The sequence below is a fragment of the Urocampus carinirostris genome, chromosome 19 (genome assembly GCF_059441175.1).
Source record: "Urocampus carinirostris isolate Australia breed hairy pipefish chromosome 19, RoL_Ucar_1.0, whole genome shotgun sequence".
Taxonomy (NCBI): Eukaryota; Metazoa; Chordata; class Actinopteri; order Syngnathiformes; family Syngnathidae; genus Urocampus; species Urocampus carinirostris.
In genome coordinates, this window is record NC_142367.1 from 25,602,814 (window position 1) to 25,621,429 (window position 18,616).

The 18,616-nt window shown below is 41.6% G+C and overlaps 1 protein-coding gene and 2 pseudogenes across 5 annotated transcripts in view; 1 reads left to right on the forward strand and 2 right to left on the reverse strand.

Moving 5' to 3' along the window:
- Positions 1 to 18,616, forward strand: part of plce1 (phospholipase C, epsilon 1) — a 131,505-nt gene that overhangs the window by 16,312 nt on the left and 96,577 nt on the right. For all 5 annotated transcript variants that reach the window (XM_088323056.1, XM_088323059.1, XM_088323058.1 and 2 more), the window contains exons 2-5: positions 1,145 to 1,368; positions 1,655 to 2,169; positions 3,936 to 4,286; positions 6,799 to 7,008. In XM_088323056.1, coding sequence (XP_088179182.1) covers positions 1,660 to 2,169; positions 3,936 to 4,286; positions 6,799 to 7,008 — 1,071 coding nt within the window. In that variant the 5' untranslated portion in view covers positions 1,145 to 1,368; positions 1,655 to 1,659. The remainder of the gene's footprint in view (positions 1 to 1,144; positions 1,369 to 1,654; positions 2,170 to 3,935; positions 4,287 to 6,798; positions 7,009 to 18,616) is intronic.
- Positions 17,681 to 17,845, reverse strand: LOC148347847 (U2 spliceosomal RNA; annotated as a pseudogene).
- LOC148347848 (U2 spliceosomal RNA) lies at positions 18,078 to 18,197 on the reverse strand (annotated as a pseudogene).

Consider the following 18,616-nt stretch of genomic DNA (forward strand, 5'->3'; position numbering starts at 1 on the left):
AGACGTGATCCACCCCAACAACCTGTACCAGTTGCTGATAGAGTCGTGAATTTTGAGGTAGGTGGTAAACTTTTCAAATTTATTTGACAGTTTTCCCATTTTTTTCGAAAATATTATAACGTAATAAAAATGGCCATAAATATTTAACAATTACAATAATAGATTTTCATGTGTACATCTGAGTGCATTGAAAGTACTTAAAAAAACCCATGAGCTCCGGGGGGGGGCTTCGCCCCACTTTTCCCCCCACCAGGGCACTGCCCTGGTCCTACCTGGTTTCCCCCCCCCCCCCCCCCCAGCTAGCAAACCCCCCCCCCCCCCCCGCTAATTTTCAGATAATTTCACTTTGGTCAAATCACATCCCTGCATACGGCAGTAGCTCAGAAGGTAAATCGGTCGTCTTGGGATCGATTCCTGATGCCACCGTGTCATGTCGAAGTGTCCTTGGGCAAGGCACTGAATCCTTAATGCCCCTAATGAGCAGGTAGTTGCCTTGTGCGTGAATTGGTAAGTGTGAAGCACATTGTAAAGAGCTTTGGGAGGTCTTCATTGACTTGAAAAGCGCTATTGAAATGCAGACCAAATGCAAAGCCTCAGCACGAAGAAACCTCAATTATTTCTGTCTCGCAAAGGGGTAAAGTCTTCCATTACGGTTGCGTAATTATAAAAAAGAAATCGGCGAGGGAGAGGTCCTCCTCAAAAATAAAATGAGAAAATTCGGGTTCTAAATGTGGTTAGCGCGTCCGCGGCACAGTTCTGAAGACATGAGATCGAACCTTCTTGTGTGGAGTTTGCATGTTCTCCCTGTGCTTGCGTGGGTTTCCTCCGGGCACTCCGGTTTCCTCCCACATTCCAAAAACATGCATGTCAGGTTCCTTGACCGGTCTGTATTGTCCCTAGGTGTGAGTGAGCGAGCGAGTTGTCTGTCCCTGTGTGCCCTGCGACTGGCTGGCAACCAGTTCAGGGTGTCCCCTGCCCACAGCCTGGAGGTAGCTGGGATGGGCTCCACCACCCCCTGCGATCCTACTGAGGATCAGCGTTGCAAATAATGGATGGATGGCTTCTAAATGTCAAATAGCTGGTTGTTATAAATACTTCTATTGATTGATAACTGTATATTTTTACTTTTTGTTTTCCTCCTAAGGACCTGGGATGGATAACCGCTCTGAAGCAAAGCGTCTGGGCCTGTCTCAAACTTGGCCTCATAAGCGACGATGGTGAAGCGCACGTTTTATCAAGGAAATTCCACAGGGCCTCCCGGGTCACCTCCACTTTGCGCTATCAGTCGGCATTTGCAGCTGCAGCCACCAATAACACACGCTCAAATGTGAAGGAAGGACGTCGCCTTAGATCCGCCCGATCATTCGCGTGAGTATTTCCGGTATTTATCCTCGGCCACGTTTTAGGAAGAGCCCATTTCTCACTGAGCCCGGCGAAATCAATAAACACACGTGCGCTCCTCGCAAACATGATAAACCCGAATTCATTTCCTCTGCAGAGCTCATTTCCTTTTGCTGCTTTATGGAGTCAATAATTGCAATGTACTGGTTGTGCGTGGGAAGCAAATATGTTATTTCATAGAGACAACAAGCTGGTTACTTAGCTCGTGGGCCGTCTTGACTTCCATAAAAGCTCAAATCGTTTCTTCCCTCAGAGACGATGGCCACCGGGGAGAATCAAACGGTCTCGGACAAGCGCGCTACGTCTCCGTCCTCCGCGGTCAGGCACGGTGGAGAAACCAGACGCTCAAACGACTGCCAAGAGGTCCGCCAGCACCCAGACCAGTTGTGGCTTCCGCAACAGCGGAGTTGCCCCGCTCTCCTTTATTACAGGAAATTGTCCTGTGAGAGCGAGAACTATTCCGTTTTGGACACAGAGTATGGCTCTTTTAGGCATAGACCCGAAGCGGAGTTTATAGATGGAAAGCCTGCCAGCGGCTCCGAAGGATCTATAAGCCAGCTGGAATTAATGAGTGCGAATGAAGGAATAACAGGCGGCGGCGCTTGCCCCTGCACCCGATCTGTCTGCCGGGACGCCACAAAAGACTCTCGCCGGCGTCTCCCGTCCTGCCCAAGTTGCAGTCCTGCTCACAGTCCTTTGCTCAGCCGGTTATATCGGCATCATCTCCGACGCTCAAGCCTTCCCACGTCGACCATGGATTATCGCAAGGTACCAAAGGCAATACAGTCACAGAACTTTACATGATCTCGATGACAATATCAATCATTTCACTCAGGTGTTATGAAGGAGGGGAACAGCTTCCGAGGCCTTTATGTTTTTTAAACGAGTTGTTCTCTTCCCACAACATAACTGAGTCAAATAATTGGGATTGTTGCCAGGTCCATAAAAAGATTGCTTGTGTGATCTTTGAAATTAGCTGTGTGAAATGGAAAGCCTCTAAAAAAGTCACTTTAAACCTTTTATGAAGGGTGAATTTATTAAAGACTTTTCAAAGAGTGCTGAATAGTCGGCCCTCACACATTTTCAACTTTTGAACACCGCTGCCTGAAACATTTTGAACTTAGGCTCTCGAGGGATTTGGATCATTTGTTTCCTTCTTCCAGCCCACCTGATTCTAAAGATAAATGTCATTATCAGGTTATTGCAAACCTTGCTGAGCAATAATAATTTGACTTGGAAGAAGGGAAACCTCTGAGACATGCTGGCCTGTACCCATTAAGGATTTGAAAAATTTGCTCACCCCCTTCCAACACCCCTTCATGCAAAGCTTTCCATGAAGGAGGAGCGTTAACTTACATACATGCTGGATTCATCTCTTTGAGAACACTAAAATAATACAGTAATTATTACTGTATATTTAAAAAATGCGCAATTTTCCCCTGAAATTTATACATTTTCAGTTGCGCGCCATGTTATTTAGAGGCTTTACGTTAGCGCCCCTCCTCTTCTGCTTCGTGTGTCAGTGTGTGTTTGCGCGGCGCCTCGCAGAGGATAGATCCATGTTTTAACCCAGCCAACGAAACACACGCGCGCGATAAACAAACGAATCATGACGGCTCCTCGAGCGAAAACATCTCGTTCTTTCTAGCCAGCTTGGACAGACGAATGCGGCGTTGTGCAAAAAATGACCATGCTGTCTTGTGCATAATGCCTCGAGAGCGTTGTACCTCACACAGCAAGTGTTCAACGTCATTACAAGACGAAACATGAATTCAAGGCGTAGACATTAAAATGCGCCGTGTCCAGGTATGGCAAACAAACACAGACCCTGAAAACCTTTGTCACTGCTAAAAACACCACCACTGAAGCAAGCTATCACATTGCTCACTGAATAGCAAAACACAGAAAACCATTTACTGATGGCGAATATTTTGAAGAAGCGTGTGTCTGTGCGCTTGTTTTTTGATTGTAGTTCATTGTTGATGAAGAATGGTTGATACTGGTTAATTCTTGTGCCAAAAAGGCCTCTCCACTTGTTTTTCACATTCTATATTTAGTTGATTGATGAATAAGAATAGTGGAGGATATTAGAGGGGAGTTATACAATTTTGATGTATATCCATGTTGTGTATTTGGACTGGTGTAAAATGACAGCTCTGTTGGATATTAAAAAAAAATGTTGTGCGAGTCATTAATGTGATTTACAAGGACATTTGAAAGTGCCACTCCACACCGAAAAGGTTGCTGACCCCTGATCTAAATTATGCGAGACTGCAGCCCGAGAGGTGTTTAGACAAGTTGTTTCTCTACTCCAACATACCTGATTCTAATCAGAATTGCTATCAGGGCCATGCAGCACTTGTTGACCTGCTGATCAGGTTTGTTAGACAAAGTTAACGATTTGACCGTACAGAACTGCGGGAGACATATTTTAGGGCTATTCTTTTGTATACCCCCAAAGAAAAGGTGATTGTATGAGTTTTAATGATGCTTTAACCTGGTGCTCATCTGTTGGAATGTTTTTCCACGACCAGACTGCCGCCAGGTGCACCCCTTCCAGTGAACCCAACTCTCTGGCGTCCTCCCCCAACTGCTCCCCCAAGCCCACCCACCGGCAGTTTTGGGGCAACGGACACGTCCGCCATCCATGCCTCAAGGACAACTCCTCAAGCTTAGAGCGGCTCGACAGGCAAGGGTGCTCCTTGGAGAAATTTTTTGAATCCATGACACCGGCCCTGATGCGCGACCAAGAGTCGTCCCCGGAGGGGGGAATGCGGAGCAGCAGCAGCAGCGAGGAGGGGGCCGGAGAAGACTCCGAATTTGTCAGGAACCGAAAGGAGCGTTCTACCGTCTTGGTGAGACGGTTCTTTAAGAATAATCAGAAGGTATGGACTTGTTTTCTTTTTTTTCTTTTTTTTTGAGAATCTCATTCAAATTGTAAGATTGGGCCTAAAATAATCCAGCCTGATCTGAACTAGGTTGGCGGTTATTAAGACTTGATGAATATTTAGTTTATATTTCTGTGTCTACAGAGGTTACATTTACCGGCAATTTTCATCATTACAATCTTTAAGAGTTGGCGGAAAAATTTTAAGGTCGTCCATCATTTTGAGGGATCAAAATTGGGCCATAAACCACAGCAGCAGTGAGTCTAGTGTGACAAAGAAGAACAATGACTGGTGGATGATTAAAAACAAAAGTAGACCAGCCTGAACTGGATGTGATGGCTTTGGCTGCAGAACACCAACGGCGGCCCCCTTGGCACACCTGACGGCATTTTCCGCTCTCTCTCGGGTTGTTTACATCACGTTTATTTGGATCAGGTCACTATAGCAACTATTTGATCAGGTCAAAATAGCAACTACCATATAGTTAGACAGTGGTTACGAATATCGTATTAACTAATGTGCTGAAAGAAAGGGCGAACGAGGGCTAATTCGTGAAAAATATGAGTCCTATATTTGACAGCAGCCGTCGTTCACGGATGAAGCGTTTCTATGAGCCGGCTCAGGAAGTGAACTAAGGGAGCCGGCTCCCCACCAATCATCAGCTTGTTCCCTCTGAGATACCTTTTTTCTCTTGATACTGGTCAATATGCATTTTAGGGGATTCCATGTTGTTGACTTAACTTTTTTTATGCTCAATAAATTTAAAAATTGTTTTGTATTTGATCTTTTGTTAGTAGATTTATAAATATTTTAATTACATTTCCTGTGTTTTTGAGTGGTTGTGTTAAGATAAAAATACAAAGTTTAATCTATGTTCTTTTATGTCTTTTTCCTTTTTGTATCTTTTTATTTTTTTATTTGTCTTTTTTTCTTTATCTTCACCCTTTTTAAGTCTTTCCGTGCATAATTTTACACAATAATTGGTAAAGTAGGCATTAAAGCAAGAAAAACAACCTCAAAAGGCATTTGGGACTCTTTTTAGTGAGTTAACTCGAAATAAAGTCGTTTTTCCCATCTCGTCAAGTAAACTCTTATCAAAGACGTTACTGCAGTGTTTTGTATTTGCTCAGAAAATTTCGAATTATAAACTTATTTTTAAAGTAATGGAAATAGGTGCTTTCCCTGGTAACTAGTGTGACGATTTATTTTTGCAATCCGGAGATGGAATAAGAGCTTGCTCTGTCCACTCCACGCATCGGGAACGGTGCATTCGCAATGATTGCAGCAAGGCTTTTAGGCTAGGACCTTAGCTTGGCCTTTTGGCTGAGAGTAAGAGTCCCGGCTCCTTGGCTTTGTAGCATATTATGAACTGACCGATAATGGATAATTAATAAAGAAAATAGAACAATAACCCTTAAAAAATCCCCCTCCCTGGTAACTAGTTATTTTTACTATAAGAGTAATTCTGGTTCTAACATTTTGTAAGAAGTAGTGAGTAACTATAACTAATTACTTATTTAAAGTAACATGCCTAACACCAGTGTCTGAAATAACGTCTGCCCGGAAGCCCGGGGCGTGCATCTTTTACGTCGGGTGTACAACTTACAAAACGTCTCCGCCCGGGTGCCCAACAACTTTTTGAAAGGGGGGAAAAAAAATATTCAAAATTCAAATCAAGCGTTTGCTTTTTTCCGATTTCGAAACCTTCGATCGGTTTGGAAATTTCTGAATTTCGGTTCGTTTGGCAATTTGCATACTTGGCAGCCAATCGGAAGCCTGCATCGAATAACGTTGTGCTTCCGGACTTTCCCGAGCGTTATAAGGTCCTGCATTTGCATATAGATGCACAGAGAACACAAGAAAAATGGAGAAATGGTTAGGAATCAAGCCAAAACCTCAGCCCCAGAAGTAAAATTCAAAAGAAGCTAACAAAATGTATGACGCTACAAAAAGTAAACGTACATTAAAAGCATCGTGGAAAGAGGAGTTCACGTGGCTTGTACCAAACGACGCAACGCAAACATTGCATGAACAAAGATGAGTCAATACAGGTACATAGTGATGGCAGATCGAAAACAGCGATGTCATATACATGCAATAAATGTTATCCGTAGATTTATAATAAACTTAATTTTAGAGTGTTCTGTTATGTATTCTGATTATCAAGCCTTAATACTTTTCAACAATGTTTTTTGCGATTAGTCGTCCTATTGTGTTTCATGTTGTGAAAGGCAACTTAATGGCTGGGCAGGCAACTTTTCAGAGTTGTCTGCCTTGGGGTCCGCTAACTTTTTCTCATGAGTTTCAGACCCTGATTTAAAGTAATGTGCCCAACACTGATTATTAGTCGCATGATTTCCCCACCAATGAGGTGTCCTCCTATGAGAAGTTGTTCCAATTTCACTGTTTTATTTCCCCATAAAAAAAAAAAAAAATCTAACCAGCTAATCTTTATTTTCCCATTTTTTGACTACAGGCACTCAGAAAAACATAATTTGTCTTTTGTTAGATGACCAAGTCTGTGTGCACGGGAACGAGAGCTATCGTCCGGACACTGCCCTCGGGAAGCATCTCTGAGGAGGCCTGCAACCAAGTGGTCAGCCGCCGGAGGTGGCGACCGAGCAAGAAAGAGATCCTGCCGACCCTCGGACGCCTTTCGGGAAAAGACCTCAAAGTCTCCAACAGAGTGCTGCTCGTTTTCTGCGCCGAAATGCACAAGGTACTTGACTCCCGATGAGATTTTAAAGTAGATTAGCACGAAAAGGCGTGTTATGGTAAAATTCCCACTGTTGATCAGGCGTCTGATGAGTTTGGGTTTCGCCTCTCAAATTTCTCCTCACACAAGTTACAGCAGAGCCCCGCCGATGCTTTCGGTTTCACCTATTTACATCTCAGCCTTTTTGCTTTCTCCTATTGGGCCCGAAATGTGAAGCCCGCATTAAAAAAAAAAAGATGAATAATGTTTTCTAGACGTATGTTAATAGACCAGCACGCGCGTACGCGCTCACACACACTGGCTCTTTGTTCGGGCTGTGGAAAAGTGATTTATTTCCCTTTTGGCTCCGCTCGCCATATTACTGACAAGCCCAATGACTGAGCTCTCTGTCCAAGCGTTGTGCACATTTGTGTGTGCGTGCTCACGATGGAAAAGCCTCAAAAATTGAGGAGGCAAATGAGAATGAGGGGAGATGATTGTTGAGAACTTAAATGTTTTTGCTGTGTGTTACCCAAACTGGATTTCTGCGTCAGGAGCCGACTGCTGTGTGTAATATTTAAGCTAAGCAGCTAAAAGTTTCAACATGTGCTGTTATAGTGTGACATGAATTCTTAGATGTCTTTGTAAGTTTTGTTGAGAAACCAGGAGGCTTTTTGTCACTGGTTCTCAACCGGTCTGACTTCAAGACCCACTGTTTCACGCAAATGTCGAGCTGCGACCCAAATGAAGAAAAAAAATCCACTTCTCATTGGTAAAAATAATGCAGTTTAAAGTGCAGATATTACACTATATTAATCCGCAAAACCAAAACGACTTAAAGTACTCTAAATACTTATGTGTAAGCAGTGCCTGAAATAACGTCTGCCCGGATGCCCGGGGCGTGCATCTTTTCTCTTTTTTTTCAAAATCAAACGTTTGCTCAATTCCGATTTCCAAATCTTTGTTTGGTTTGGAAATGTTGGTTCGTTTGGCAATTTGCATACTCTGCAGCCAATTAGAAGCCTGCATCGAATAACTTCGTGCTTCCGGGCTCTCTCGAGCGTTATAAGGTTGTGCATTTGCATATAATTTTCCAAAGTAAACGCACAGAGAACACAAGAAAAATGGATAAAAGGTTAGGAATCAAGCCAAAACCCCAGTCCCAGAAGAAAAATTCAAAAGAAGCTAACAAATTTGATGATGCTACAAAACGTTAATGTACTTTAAAAGCATTGTGGAAAGAGGAGTTCACGTGGCTTGTAGCAGACGACGCAACGCAAATATGAGTCAGTGCGGGAACATACTGATGGCAGATGGAAATCTACGATGTCATATCCATGCAATGAATAAGTAGATTTATAATAAATTTAATTTCAAAGTGTCGTTCTGTTATATATTCCGATTATCAAACCTTAATACTTTGTAACATTTTGTTTTTTTTGCAATTAGTCGTCTTATTGCGTTTCAAGTTGTGAAAAATGGGGAAGGCAACTTTATGGCTGGGCAGGCAACTTTTCAGAGTTGCCCTGGTGTCCGGTAACTTTTTCTCATGAGTTTCAGACACTGATATGAGCCTATACAACGTACGAGTATATAACATAACATATAACGTCTTTAAAAAAAAGCCACATACTAAAATCAAATTATTTATAAAGTGCGTGCCTAAACATACATAATTATTTAATTGTGAAGTTAATAAAGATGAATATACTTGTAAAAAGATAAAAATATAACATTTTAAAAGCATTTACCGTACCTTATAGCAGACACCCGTACATCTTTTTCGTTTCTTCATTCGGCCTCGATCGTCGTCACTGTTTTCAACTTTTCCCTTCGGTTATCACGAACCTTCTCGAGACCCACTTATTATGGGCAGAAAAAGGAAAAAAAATCAACCAAATCACAATAAAATGAGATATAGTCCATCTCAAATTGACTCAACAGGAAGAAGAAATTGAACAGGGCATTATCACCAGCCACTGTAATGTTCCGGTGGACCGCCAGACTTTTGATGAAAATTTAAGTGTCTGTACGATGTCACCAATCACTGAAAAACGTCATGCCACATGTTCAGATTTTGTTTGTTTTCGTACTAGCAATTAAGAGTACCATTTTTAAGATGAAAGTGGTTCTTAGACAATGTAAACTGCACATCAAACCTGCTGTTACTGCAAGTGTCCAGCAGATGGCACCAATCCACGATAAATAACCAAGGAACAATCAAAATTGTCAAAAAAAAAAACGAGCACCGTATGATTTTCCTACCCCCCATTTTCGTAATTTTCTTAGAAAATGTGTTTTTCGTAATCTGTTATCAAAGTAGAAGATCCGTAGTATTTGGTAGGACTTGAACTGTTTTCATAAATAAATCAGACTTTACATTAAGGCAAATCACATATCATTGGAAAGCTTTAACTCTTGGGATTCAAGATATGATGCCCATTTCAAAAGATAGAAATATACTCTTCAGAATACCATTAAGATAAGTCTGACACAAGAAACCCGAAAACTATAAAGTCGACGTTACTCACCATGACGTCTGGCTGTCTTCAACTTCTCTAAATGTCCGCAAAAATGGCTTAGTTACATCAAGAACGATCCATAGAATCCAACCGTGACAAATATTGACTCCAAATTACACAATAAATCTGAATCCGCCTTAGACATTTTTGTCTCGTTGGACGTTGCTTCTTGTAATCCGATCATTTTACTACAATATTTCTGTTTACAAATAAACAGACTCGTAAAATAATTCCCAATATGGTCGTTACCCCTTCCCTTTCTATTGACACCTTTTCCATAAGGGTCTGTCAATGCTAATTTTAGCGCGAAGTCACATGAACTCGACATATATTCCACCTGTCTCACTCTTACCTTTACTGCCCCCTGGTGGCCGTTAGAAAAATTGCATAAATTAGCCGCATCATTACATAAGCGGTAGGATTGAAAGCTTGGGAAAATTGTATTGTTGCGGCAAGTTTTCCGAATTGTACGGTATTTTGAATTTCTTCTAGTACGTGCCTATTTTAAAGCAGTTTTACTGGTTCCTTTATACGAGAGTATTGGCAGTACTTAGTCTTTTTCGTTGTCCTGGAGATGAATATTTCGTAACATCCGTTTTAAATTGCAGAATGTTTTTAATTGGATACATTTGAGAAGTGGAAATGCAGCTTGTCATTATGTTGACTTGGTGGTTCCTCGAATCGAGTTATCAATTATTTTTGCACTTTTCTGAGTAAGTGGCGCCTGACCTCGGCAATATTTCAGTCGTTCTTACGTTTTTCCTGCGGCTTTTTCCGGACTACCACAACAGAGCTGTGACACCTTCTAAGGTTACTTGCATGTGGAAGTGTGTGGGGTGTGCACACTCGGGCTGCGGCCGGTTTCTGAATCGTGTTTTTTACGAGGCCTATGTGGTTTGTCGGCTCGAGCAGAGTCGTATAATGCGCCCGTTTAACTCTGTGGGAGTTGCCAGCTCTTGCCTCTTTTCCAAACAGCATACGAATTCCATCTTCTCGTTAATAAAGTAGCTTAACACTCAGATGAGATCATTTGGTTTCCAAAAACATCTTCTTATTATAGGTAATCACCCCTTAACCCTTCACACTCCACAACATTTAGCACACAGGCTCCATGTGCAATTTTTTTTCTCGTCCCAGCCCTCCCACAGCCCTTTAGTGTTTATTACTACTACTAATGAGGCAAGCCAAAGAATACAGACCTATATGATGGTGTAATATGAGCGGGGAACAAGACAGAGCGGCTGCGTTCTAATGAAATTGCATTTGACTGCTGGATAATGTTGCAAGAAAGCCTTTTCTGTAAATAATGAGACAGATAAAGAGCGTGTGAGGAAGGAGGAACAGCAAATAAAGGTGCGAAACCAACACTAGAAAACAAAATACATTTATCGCAGTTAATGGGGACCAGAACCAGAAAATCGATAATCCACGAAGTAGCGTTAAACTTTCATAACAGCCCCCAAGGGTCAAACTCCTGATGACGTCCTTACCGACTGAGAGTATAGTATAGCACTGTAACAAAATAACAATTACACTTAAGAACACAGAAATGCAGTTAAATGAATTGTCTTTATTGTCATACAAAGATACAAGAGTGGAGGGCTTCTACTTCTAGCATCGGGTATACTCTGATTGAGTCAGGTCTTGTCGATCATTGAAAAACAACCGTCCCAAATGTAGCCGTTCCCAACAAGTTGTAGCTCCAGGTCATCTGTTTCATGGGTCTGGCGTTGGTGAAATACAGGTTCGGCAGGGTTGATTGAAGAGGGGTGTTGGCCTAACCATAGTTGTAGGCTGGACCTGCAGTCTTGCTATTGCCTTCTCTCTCTGCGCCACCTCAGTTGCTTCTCAGACGATCAATGGAGCGCTCGCTGGTGATCACCATTTCTCTGTGCTCTTCTGACTTTCCTCAGAGTTCATTTTGATTAATTTCTTCTTTCAATGCTGCTAAAAGCGAGCTGTCACCATGCATCCCACTTTGTTTTAGGTGAACACATTGACCTTTGCGCTTGCCCAGCTGTTTGATTGACAACATAAATCAGCCTATTAGTCGCGAACACAGTCACGCCACTAAACACAAAACTTTCTGGAACCTGCTCCTGTGTTAGCTTTTGCTGTGTGCCGTCTGAACACAATTCACGCTATGTTGGCATCAATGACAATAAAGACAATTCATAACCTAAGAGCAAAGTAGCAAGGGTTTTCTGCAATCATCTTTGTGATTTTTTTTTCCTCATAAGAATTTAACTCATTCAGAAAAGAATATTTTACGTTTATAGCTGTTAATGGCATTGACTGAGTCACTTCAGGTGATCTAAGCACGCCTATTCATAAAATCAGCATGACCTTATAATGGCATGCTTGGGGAAACGAAAAAGGAAAGTAGTATAACTACTTGGAAGTTTGCCTAAAATGTCCTTCATGTTCTTAACTGACACACAATTGTTGTAGGAAGTCAGCTGACAAAATAAAAACTTGCTTTACATGTTTACATAACTCCGCTCAAACAACAGGCAAGACTTATTTGTTAACGCACAATATCAAATCCAATAGCAAGACAACTAAAAGCTAAAAGTATAGATGGATATAAATAAATTCTCTTTAAATTTAAATGAAACCAAAGTAATATTCTTTGGTAATCGCAAGGCAAATCAAGATTTAGAAGTAAAAATGGATGGTGCTGCAATAGATTAGATAATTAACAAAGCCAAATTCATTTTAAACTATAATGAATTGTATTTATTTTATTGTTTTCTTGTTCTGCCATACTTAACACATTGTTCAGAAGTCTGGGGCAATCATTACAAAAGTTCACTACAGCCCCTTTTTATCCTCCAAAAACGTGCAATTAGAACCATACACAGCGTAGGATATCGAGATCATACTCATATTTTATTCCTGCAGTCCAAATGTTTAAAATTGGATGATTTAGTAATTTTTTTTCACAGCACAACTGCTATTTAAGGTCAACAAAAACATAGTGCCAGAAAACATCCAGAAATGATTCATTCGGAAAGAGGGAAATTATAACTTAAGGGGCTGTCGTAAATTCATAATCACCAGGAAAAGTATGTGCGTGTCTGTGTGTGGAGTCAAACTTTGGAACAATTTACAAGACGAGATCAAACAATGTCCAACTGTTCACGTGTTCGAAAATAAATACAAAAAACATTACTGGCGGAATACAGAGATGAAGAAAATGGCGTGATACTAGAGATTGTGGAAATACTGCGTTTACAACTATAGTTGACCTTGCTGTTATTGTTACTATTATTATATCACAACTGTTATTCTTGATATTATTACTATTGTTGTTATTATCATTTAATAGGGAAGATGAAGGGGTAGGAAAAATAAGCATCTGCTTCTTACTACCCCTTTTCGAACATATTATGTGACATTATTTTGTTGAGTTATTGTTTTTGTTCTGTTTTTATTTTAATGTTCGAAATAAGTTTTCATTCATTCATTCAAGACAAAACGTACCGCGACATAACTGTTTCCAAGAATCAAGACCGAAGCTCTGTTTCCTCTTTCTCTTGCTAACATACAAACATAAATGACTGGGTTTTCCTGCCTGATCTCCAAAAGATGGTCAGAAGTTTGATTCTATGTTATTAACTGTTGACATAACGTCCGTGTTATTCGGAGTCAATACCTATGTGGCTGTGGAGCTTTAAATGGAGTCTGGTGTGACTCCGCTGCTAAGGAATGACATTGGTTCAAGAACTGCAAATTCTCCAGTTCCACTGTACCATAAGCGCTCGTCATGGACGTTGATTTTCCGCACCACCTTCGTTCCCCATGTCACTTTTTCTGGTAAGGGAAGTCAAACAGACAAAAGGGAAGTGATGATCACCACCTGTGTAGAAGCAAAATAGTCACATTTCAACCTGAAGTCTCTTCCTTTGTGTATTCTACCGATGGCGGCACTGTGAAATCCTTTAACTTAACTACTGTCTGGCGTTGTGGTAAGCAGGATTTACCTTAGAAATGTAATCCGATGCAAACACTAGTTACCTTTTGTAATTGGGAACGCAACCCGAATACCCTAATATTGCAGTAATATCACTTGATTACTTTCGATTACTTTTGGATTACGTCGATACCGATTATGCTAATAAAAGATAAAATTCCTAACTTGTTTAAGATTAATGAACAATGTAACCTTGAAAAAGAATTGGTATGGGCTGTTTTGCTTTGCAATAAGAGCACATTAAGGACCAATTATTATTTTAAACACACAAAAGGGGTACAGTCTAAATTTCCAACAAACTCTGGGATGTGTTATGTCCAGTTTCAAGTTGTACTTGTTATTTTACTAGTCAAGTCATGTTTATTTGTGACGCCCTTATTCACAAAGCCTCTCCAAGGGCTGCACAGATCAAACACTATTGCAAACTACAGACTATTATGATACCATCCCCTTATCTAGAACCTACATGAGGGCAAAAAATACACAGATATTGTCAACATAAAATATAGGTAATTCATATGCTATAGAATAGAAGTGTGTTTTAAGCTAAGATTGAAACATTTCCATTGAGGTTGCAGATTGAATCTCAGGGTGAAGAGCATTCCACAGCACCGGGGCCCGAATGGAGAACGCTCTCGAACCTGCGGATTTCTTCTTGGCTCTTGGGATCACTAGTAGTCCAGAGTTTTCAGAGCAAAGGCTCCGGATCGGAACATAGGGGGAAATTAAATCTGAAAGATATGAGGGAGCAAGTCCATGCATGATTTTATATACTACCAACAGAACCTTGAAATCACATCTTACGCTAACAGGGAGCCAATGCAGGTTAGCTGAAATCGGGGTCACGTGATCAAACTTTCCTGTCTTGGTTGAAAGCCTCGCTGCAGCATTTTGTACCAGCTGAAGGCTCTTGATTTTGGACTTCGGGAGACCGGAGAGTAGTGCTTTACATTAATCGAGACGGCAGGTAACAAACTAAACAAAGTATAATATTTTCATAATACAACAATACAGTGATCGTATAGTGATTTTGAACACCAGTTAACTGAAAAATACAAAAAGAAGACAATCATATTTACTAAATGTCCTTAAACACATCACAGGCGCCCTGCCCTCACAAAACTGCAGACTCACGCCAATTCAACAAAATGAGTGCTACATCGAACGACAAATGAAATACAGACAAAGAGAGACGTGTCTTTCCCCGTAACACAGTCTGTGAGTTGCATGTCTGCGCAAAAGAGACATTACTATGACACTTCTCTTCTGGTTTCTTGAGTGTGATTGAAATGATTATAGATACGATTTGTCTATCGGTGCATTATGCATATATAAATAATAGTTTTACATAAAATTGTAATCCTGCAGAGTAATTCTTATTTTTCTGTACTTGTAACAGAAAAAAAAAATCCTTCCTTTGTATCCTAATTACATTATGCGGCTACATGTATTCCGTGACTCCGCAACACTGGTGGTAAGTCACTGTGAGCACACGGAGTAGCAAGAAAGCCATGCGTGTGATTCACATTTCACGGAACCCTTAACCGACAGGGTTGTTGTTGCACCACCTCCAATAGTGCGTCTTGGGCAAGTACAACCTGGCTGCACCCATCTAGGGGTAGGGGTTTGCTCTCCCACATGAAACAAATAGGACAGGTTTTTATGGTTATAAATAGCAGGAAAGGCCTCCTGAATTGAATCGGATACAGCAACTCCATCATCTGGTTGCCGTTGTTTTTGGGTGTACAGCGTCATCCCGCTCTGCAGAGATAATTACGCTTGTGTTATTACAGAGATACAGGAATAGAGCGTGCCCTCCAGGGACTGTAGTTGATGCTCTCAATGCAAGCAGAGTCAAGCTGTACCATTGCTGTCAGTCTGTCATGGGAAAGTAAATAAAGTGGCGGAAAATGCGCTTTCTCACAGGCTATTAGTGTCAGTGTTTTAAGATCACATTTAGATGGTCATGATCGATATGGATAAGAAAACCGATGCACTGAAACTGATTCATTACTTGTGCTTCCCCCCCATCAGGATAAGCCTACTAACACTGCTTATTACAGTTTTAATAAGAATCAACCTCCAAATATGAGATTTCAGCTTCTCAACGATTTACATATAATATTAGATACTAAATGGGTCGTGATACACTGATTTCACGCTCATTTTTTGTATTTAATTCTAGGATGAAAATGGCGAAAGTAAGAGAAGCACTGTTTCAAATACAGTCGAAATGCCAACCCAAACTCCCCAAAAAGAGTTTTTGCCAGTGCGTCTAAGAATTTCACATATTTGCACGAGAAACAAAAGGAGCTTGACTAAGGCTGCAGGGATGATTTCAGCCAGAAGATGGCATCAAAGTTGAATTTTTTTTAAAAGTTTTTTTTGCAATGTTGATTTGCACTTTCTGCCCGGTTTCAATATGAAAAAAAAAAATACATTAAAAATAACTGGGGTATCTTGGCAACATAAAGAGTATGCTACTAAATTATTTCAGTAAAATTGTTCGAGTTGAAGTAATCGGCCGGCGACCATTGTTATCATTCTTCTGTTCTCTGGTGGTGTTGATCCACTACAAAGGAATGTGCCGAGCAGGCCACTTTCTCTCTTTCCGCAGCGTGTCGCGGCTTAGCCGAGAGATTAGCCCGCGTATGCGTGACGTTTGCGGTATTTGTGTGCAAAACGCGCTCTTGTTTCCTCAAATATCTACTTAACACATCATTTAGTAGCATTTGTTCGGAGCACGCAACCGTACCGCTCCATTAACTGTTGCTTTGCTTTCAAACAGTGGGAAGGGTTGCTGTAGAGGAGTTTGTTTTGGCTGGACCGGTCGACATTGGAGTGTCAAAACTGCATCGGAGTGTGTTTTTTTTTCTCCATTTTATTGAGTGGAAATAGACAGGGAAACTGCAGGGTCATCGTTCCAGGCTAAATGATAAAACCAAATTCTGATTTCAGAAGAACTCTGTATGTTTATTGTATTTTATGGTATATTGGGTTCTTATGAGTGTTTTAAAACATGATAATAACATAAGTTTTAATGTTATGTTTTTAAGGGTTGAAAGTGCTTGAATTTTTGGGTGAATTGATAGATACCCTAAATTCCGGACTGTAGAGCGCAACTGATTATAAGCCGCACCCACCACATTTTGAGAGGTAAACCGATTTTGTACATACACAAGCCGCACCTGTATATAAGCCGCATGTGCCAACATTTAAACATGTAACACAAACAGAAAATTAACACAAACCCGACTTCAAGTCCCGCGATTGAAACTAAATGGGGTTTTGGGGTTTTTAAGGGTTATTGATCTATCTTCGTTATTCATTATCAGATGGCGGCGCCCTGATGGCTGCGGCCGCATCGACTTGCAACGGTTTTTTTACGCGTCGGCCATAAGATCCAGTCTTCGACTCAGTTTTGATGGCGCACAAAGTCGGCTCGAACTGCAGATTAAGTTACGATCGCAGTTTTTTTTGCTGGATATGCGATCATCCAGACATCAAGCGCTTGATGTGTATTAGCCACGGACTGCTATGTCGACAAGACCCAGCAGCCTACAAGGCAGCGAAGCAGAGTGGCAAGACGGCGGCGTTACCGCCGAACGAGGACATCAAGCGCTCGGTGCTACGACCACTCGACATCAAGCGCTCGGTGCTACGACCACTCGGGAGTGTTTATTAGCCACGGACTGCTATGTCAACAAGACCTACAAGACCAGCGGCCTACAAAGCAGCGAAGCAGAGTGGCAAGACAGCGGCGCGAAGAAGAAGCGGGCCGGGCTAACAGCTAGGCTAAAGGCTAACCCCTCGACGAAGCGGGCCGGGCTAACAGCTAGGCTAAAGGCTAACCCCTCTAACATTCGCTCTCTGGACAATAAACTGGACCATTTAACAACTGGAAGAGGCATCGAACCGCGAGATGACGAACTGCTGCGCTAAAATTCTGACGAAGACATGGTTAATCTTATCTATCCCGGCTGACGTTCAAAGAAACTGTGCGGGTCAGATGTATCGACATTTCGTTCTGTATACACGTGTACACGAATGACAATAAATCTGAATCTGAATCTGAATCTGAATCCATTATCCGTTATCGGTCAGTTCATAATACGCTACAAAGCCTAGGAGCCGGGACACTTACTCTCAGCCAAAAGGCCAAGCTGAGGTCCTAGCCCTAAAGCCTTGCTGCGATCATTGCGAATGCACCGTTCCCGGAGGTACTGCAATACCGGGCCGATGCGTGGAGTGGACAGAGCAAGCTCATATTCCATCTCCGAAATGCAAAAATCAAAGATAGTGACTTCAAAGGCCAAGCTAAGAACATAGCATCAAAGCCTTGCCACAAGGCCAAGCTAAGGACCTAGCATCAAGGCCAAGCTAAGGACCTAGCATCAAAGCCTTGTCTTACTACAGATATGGTATGTTTTTTTAACGTGGGGTTTTTAAGGGTTATTGATCTATCTTCGTTATTCATTATCCATTATCCGTTATCGGTCAGTTCATAATACGCTACAAAGCCTAGGAGCCGGGACACTTACTCTCAGCCAAAAGGCCAAGCTAAGGTCCTAGCCCTAAAGCCTTGCTGCGATCATTGCGAATGCACCGTTCCCGGAGGTACTGCAATACCGGGCCGATGCGTGGAGTGGACAGAGCAAGCTCTTATTCCATCTCCGGAATGCAAAAATCAAAGATCATGGCAAAGGCCAAGCTAAGGACCTGGCATCAAGGCCAACATGAATCCATAGCATAAAGTACTCAGTTCCACAACGTCCTTCATTAAAGCCCACAGTCCAAAAATCACAGCCGGCAAAATGAACGGAAAATGATACCGGTAGTTAAGGTTTGATGCAGACCTGCAGAGTCCGGGTCCCGTTGAAAGTAATCCAAGGAAAAAAGTGTATATTTCCAAAGGTAAGGGTGGGAAAAATATATCAGAAACACATTTACTGACACAACTCCGTTTTCTTTAACCAACTTTTTACCCCCACTACTTTCCTTGTCTGTCCCTCACCTTTAGCGGTCCCCACTTAAACTCGGCACCCCGCGTTTGTTCCGCCCCTCATTTTTCGTTCACACGTGCAAAACATATCAGAATAAGTGTCAAAAATAAATACAAATAAATACATTACAA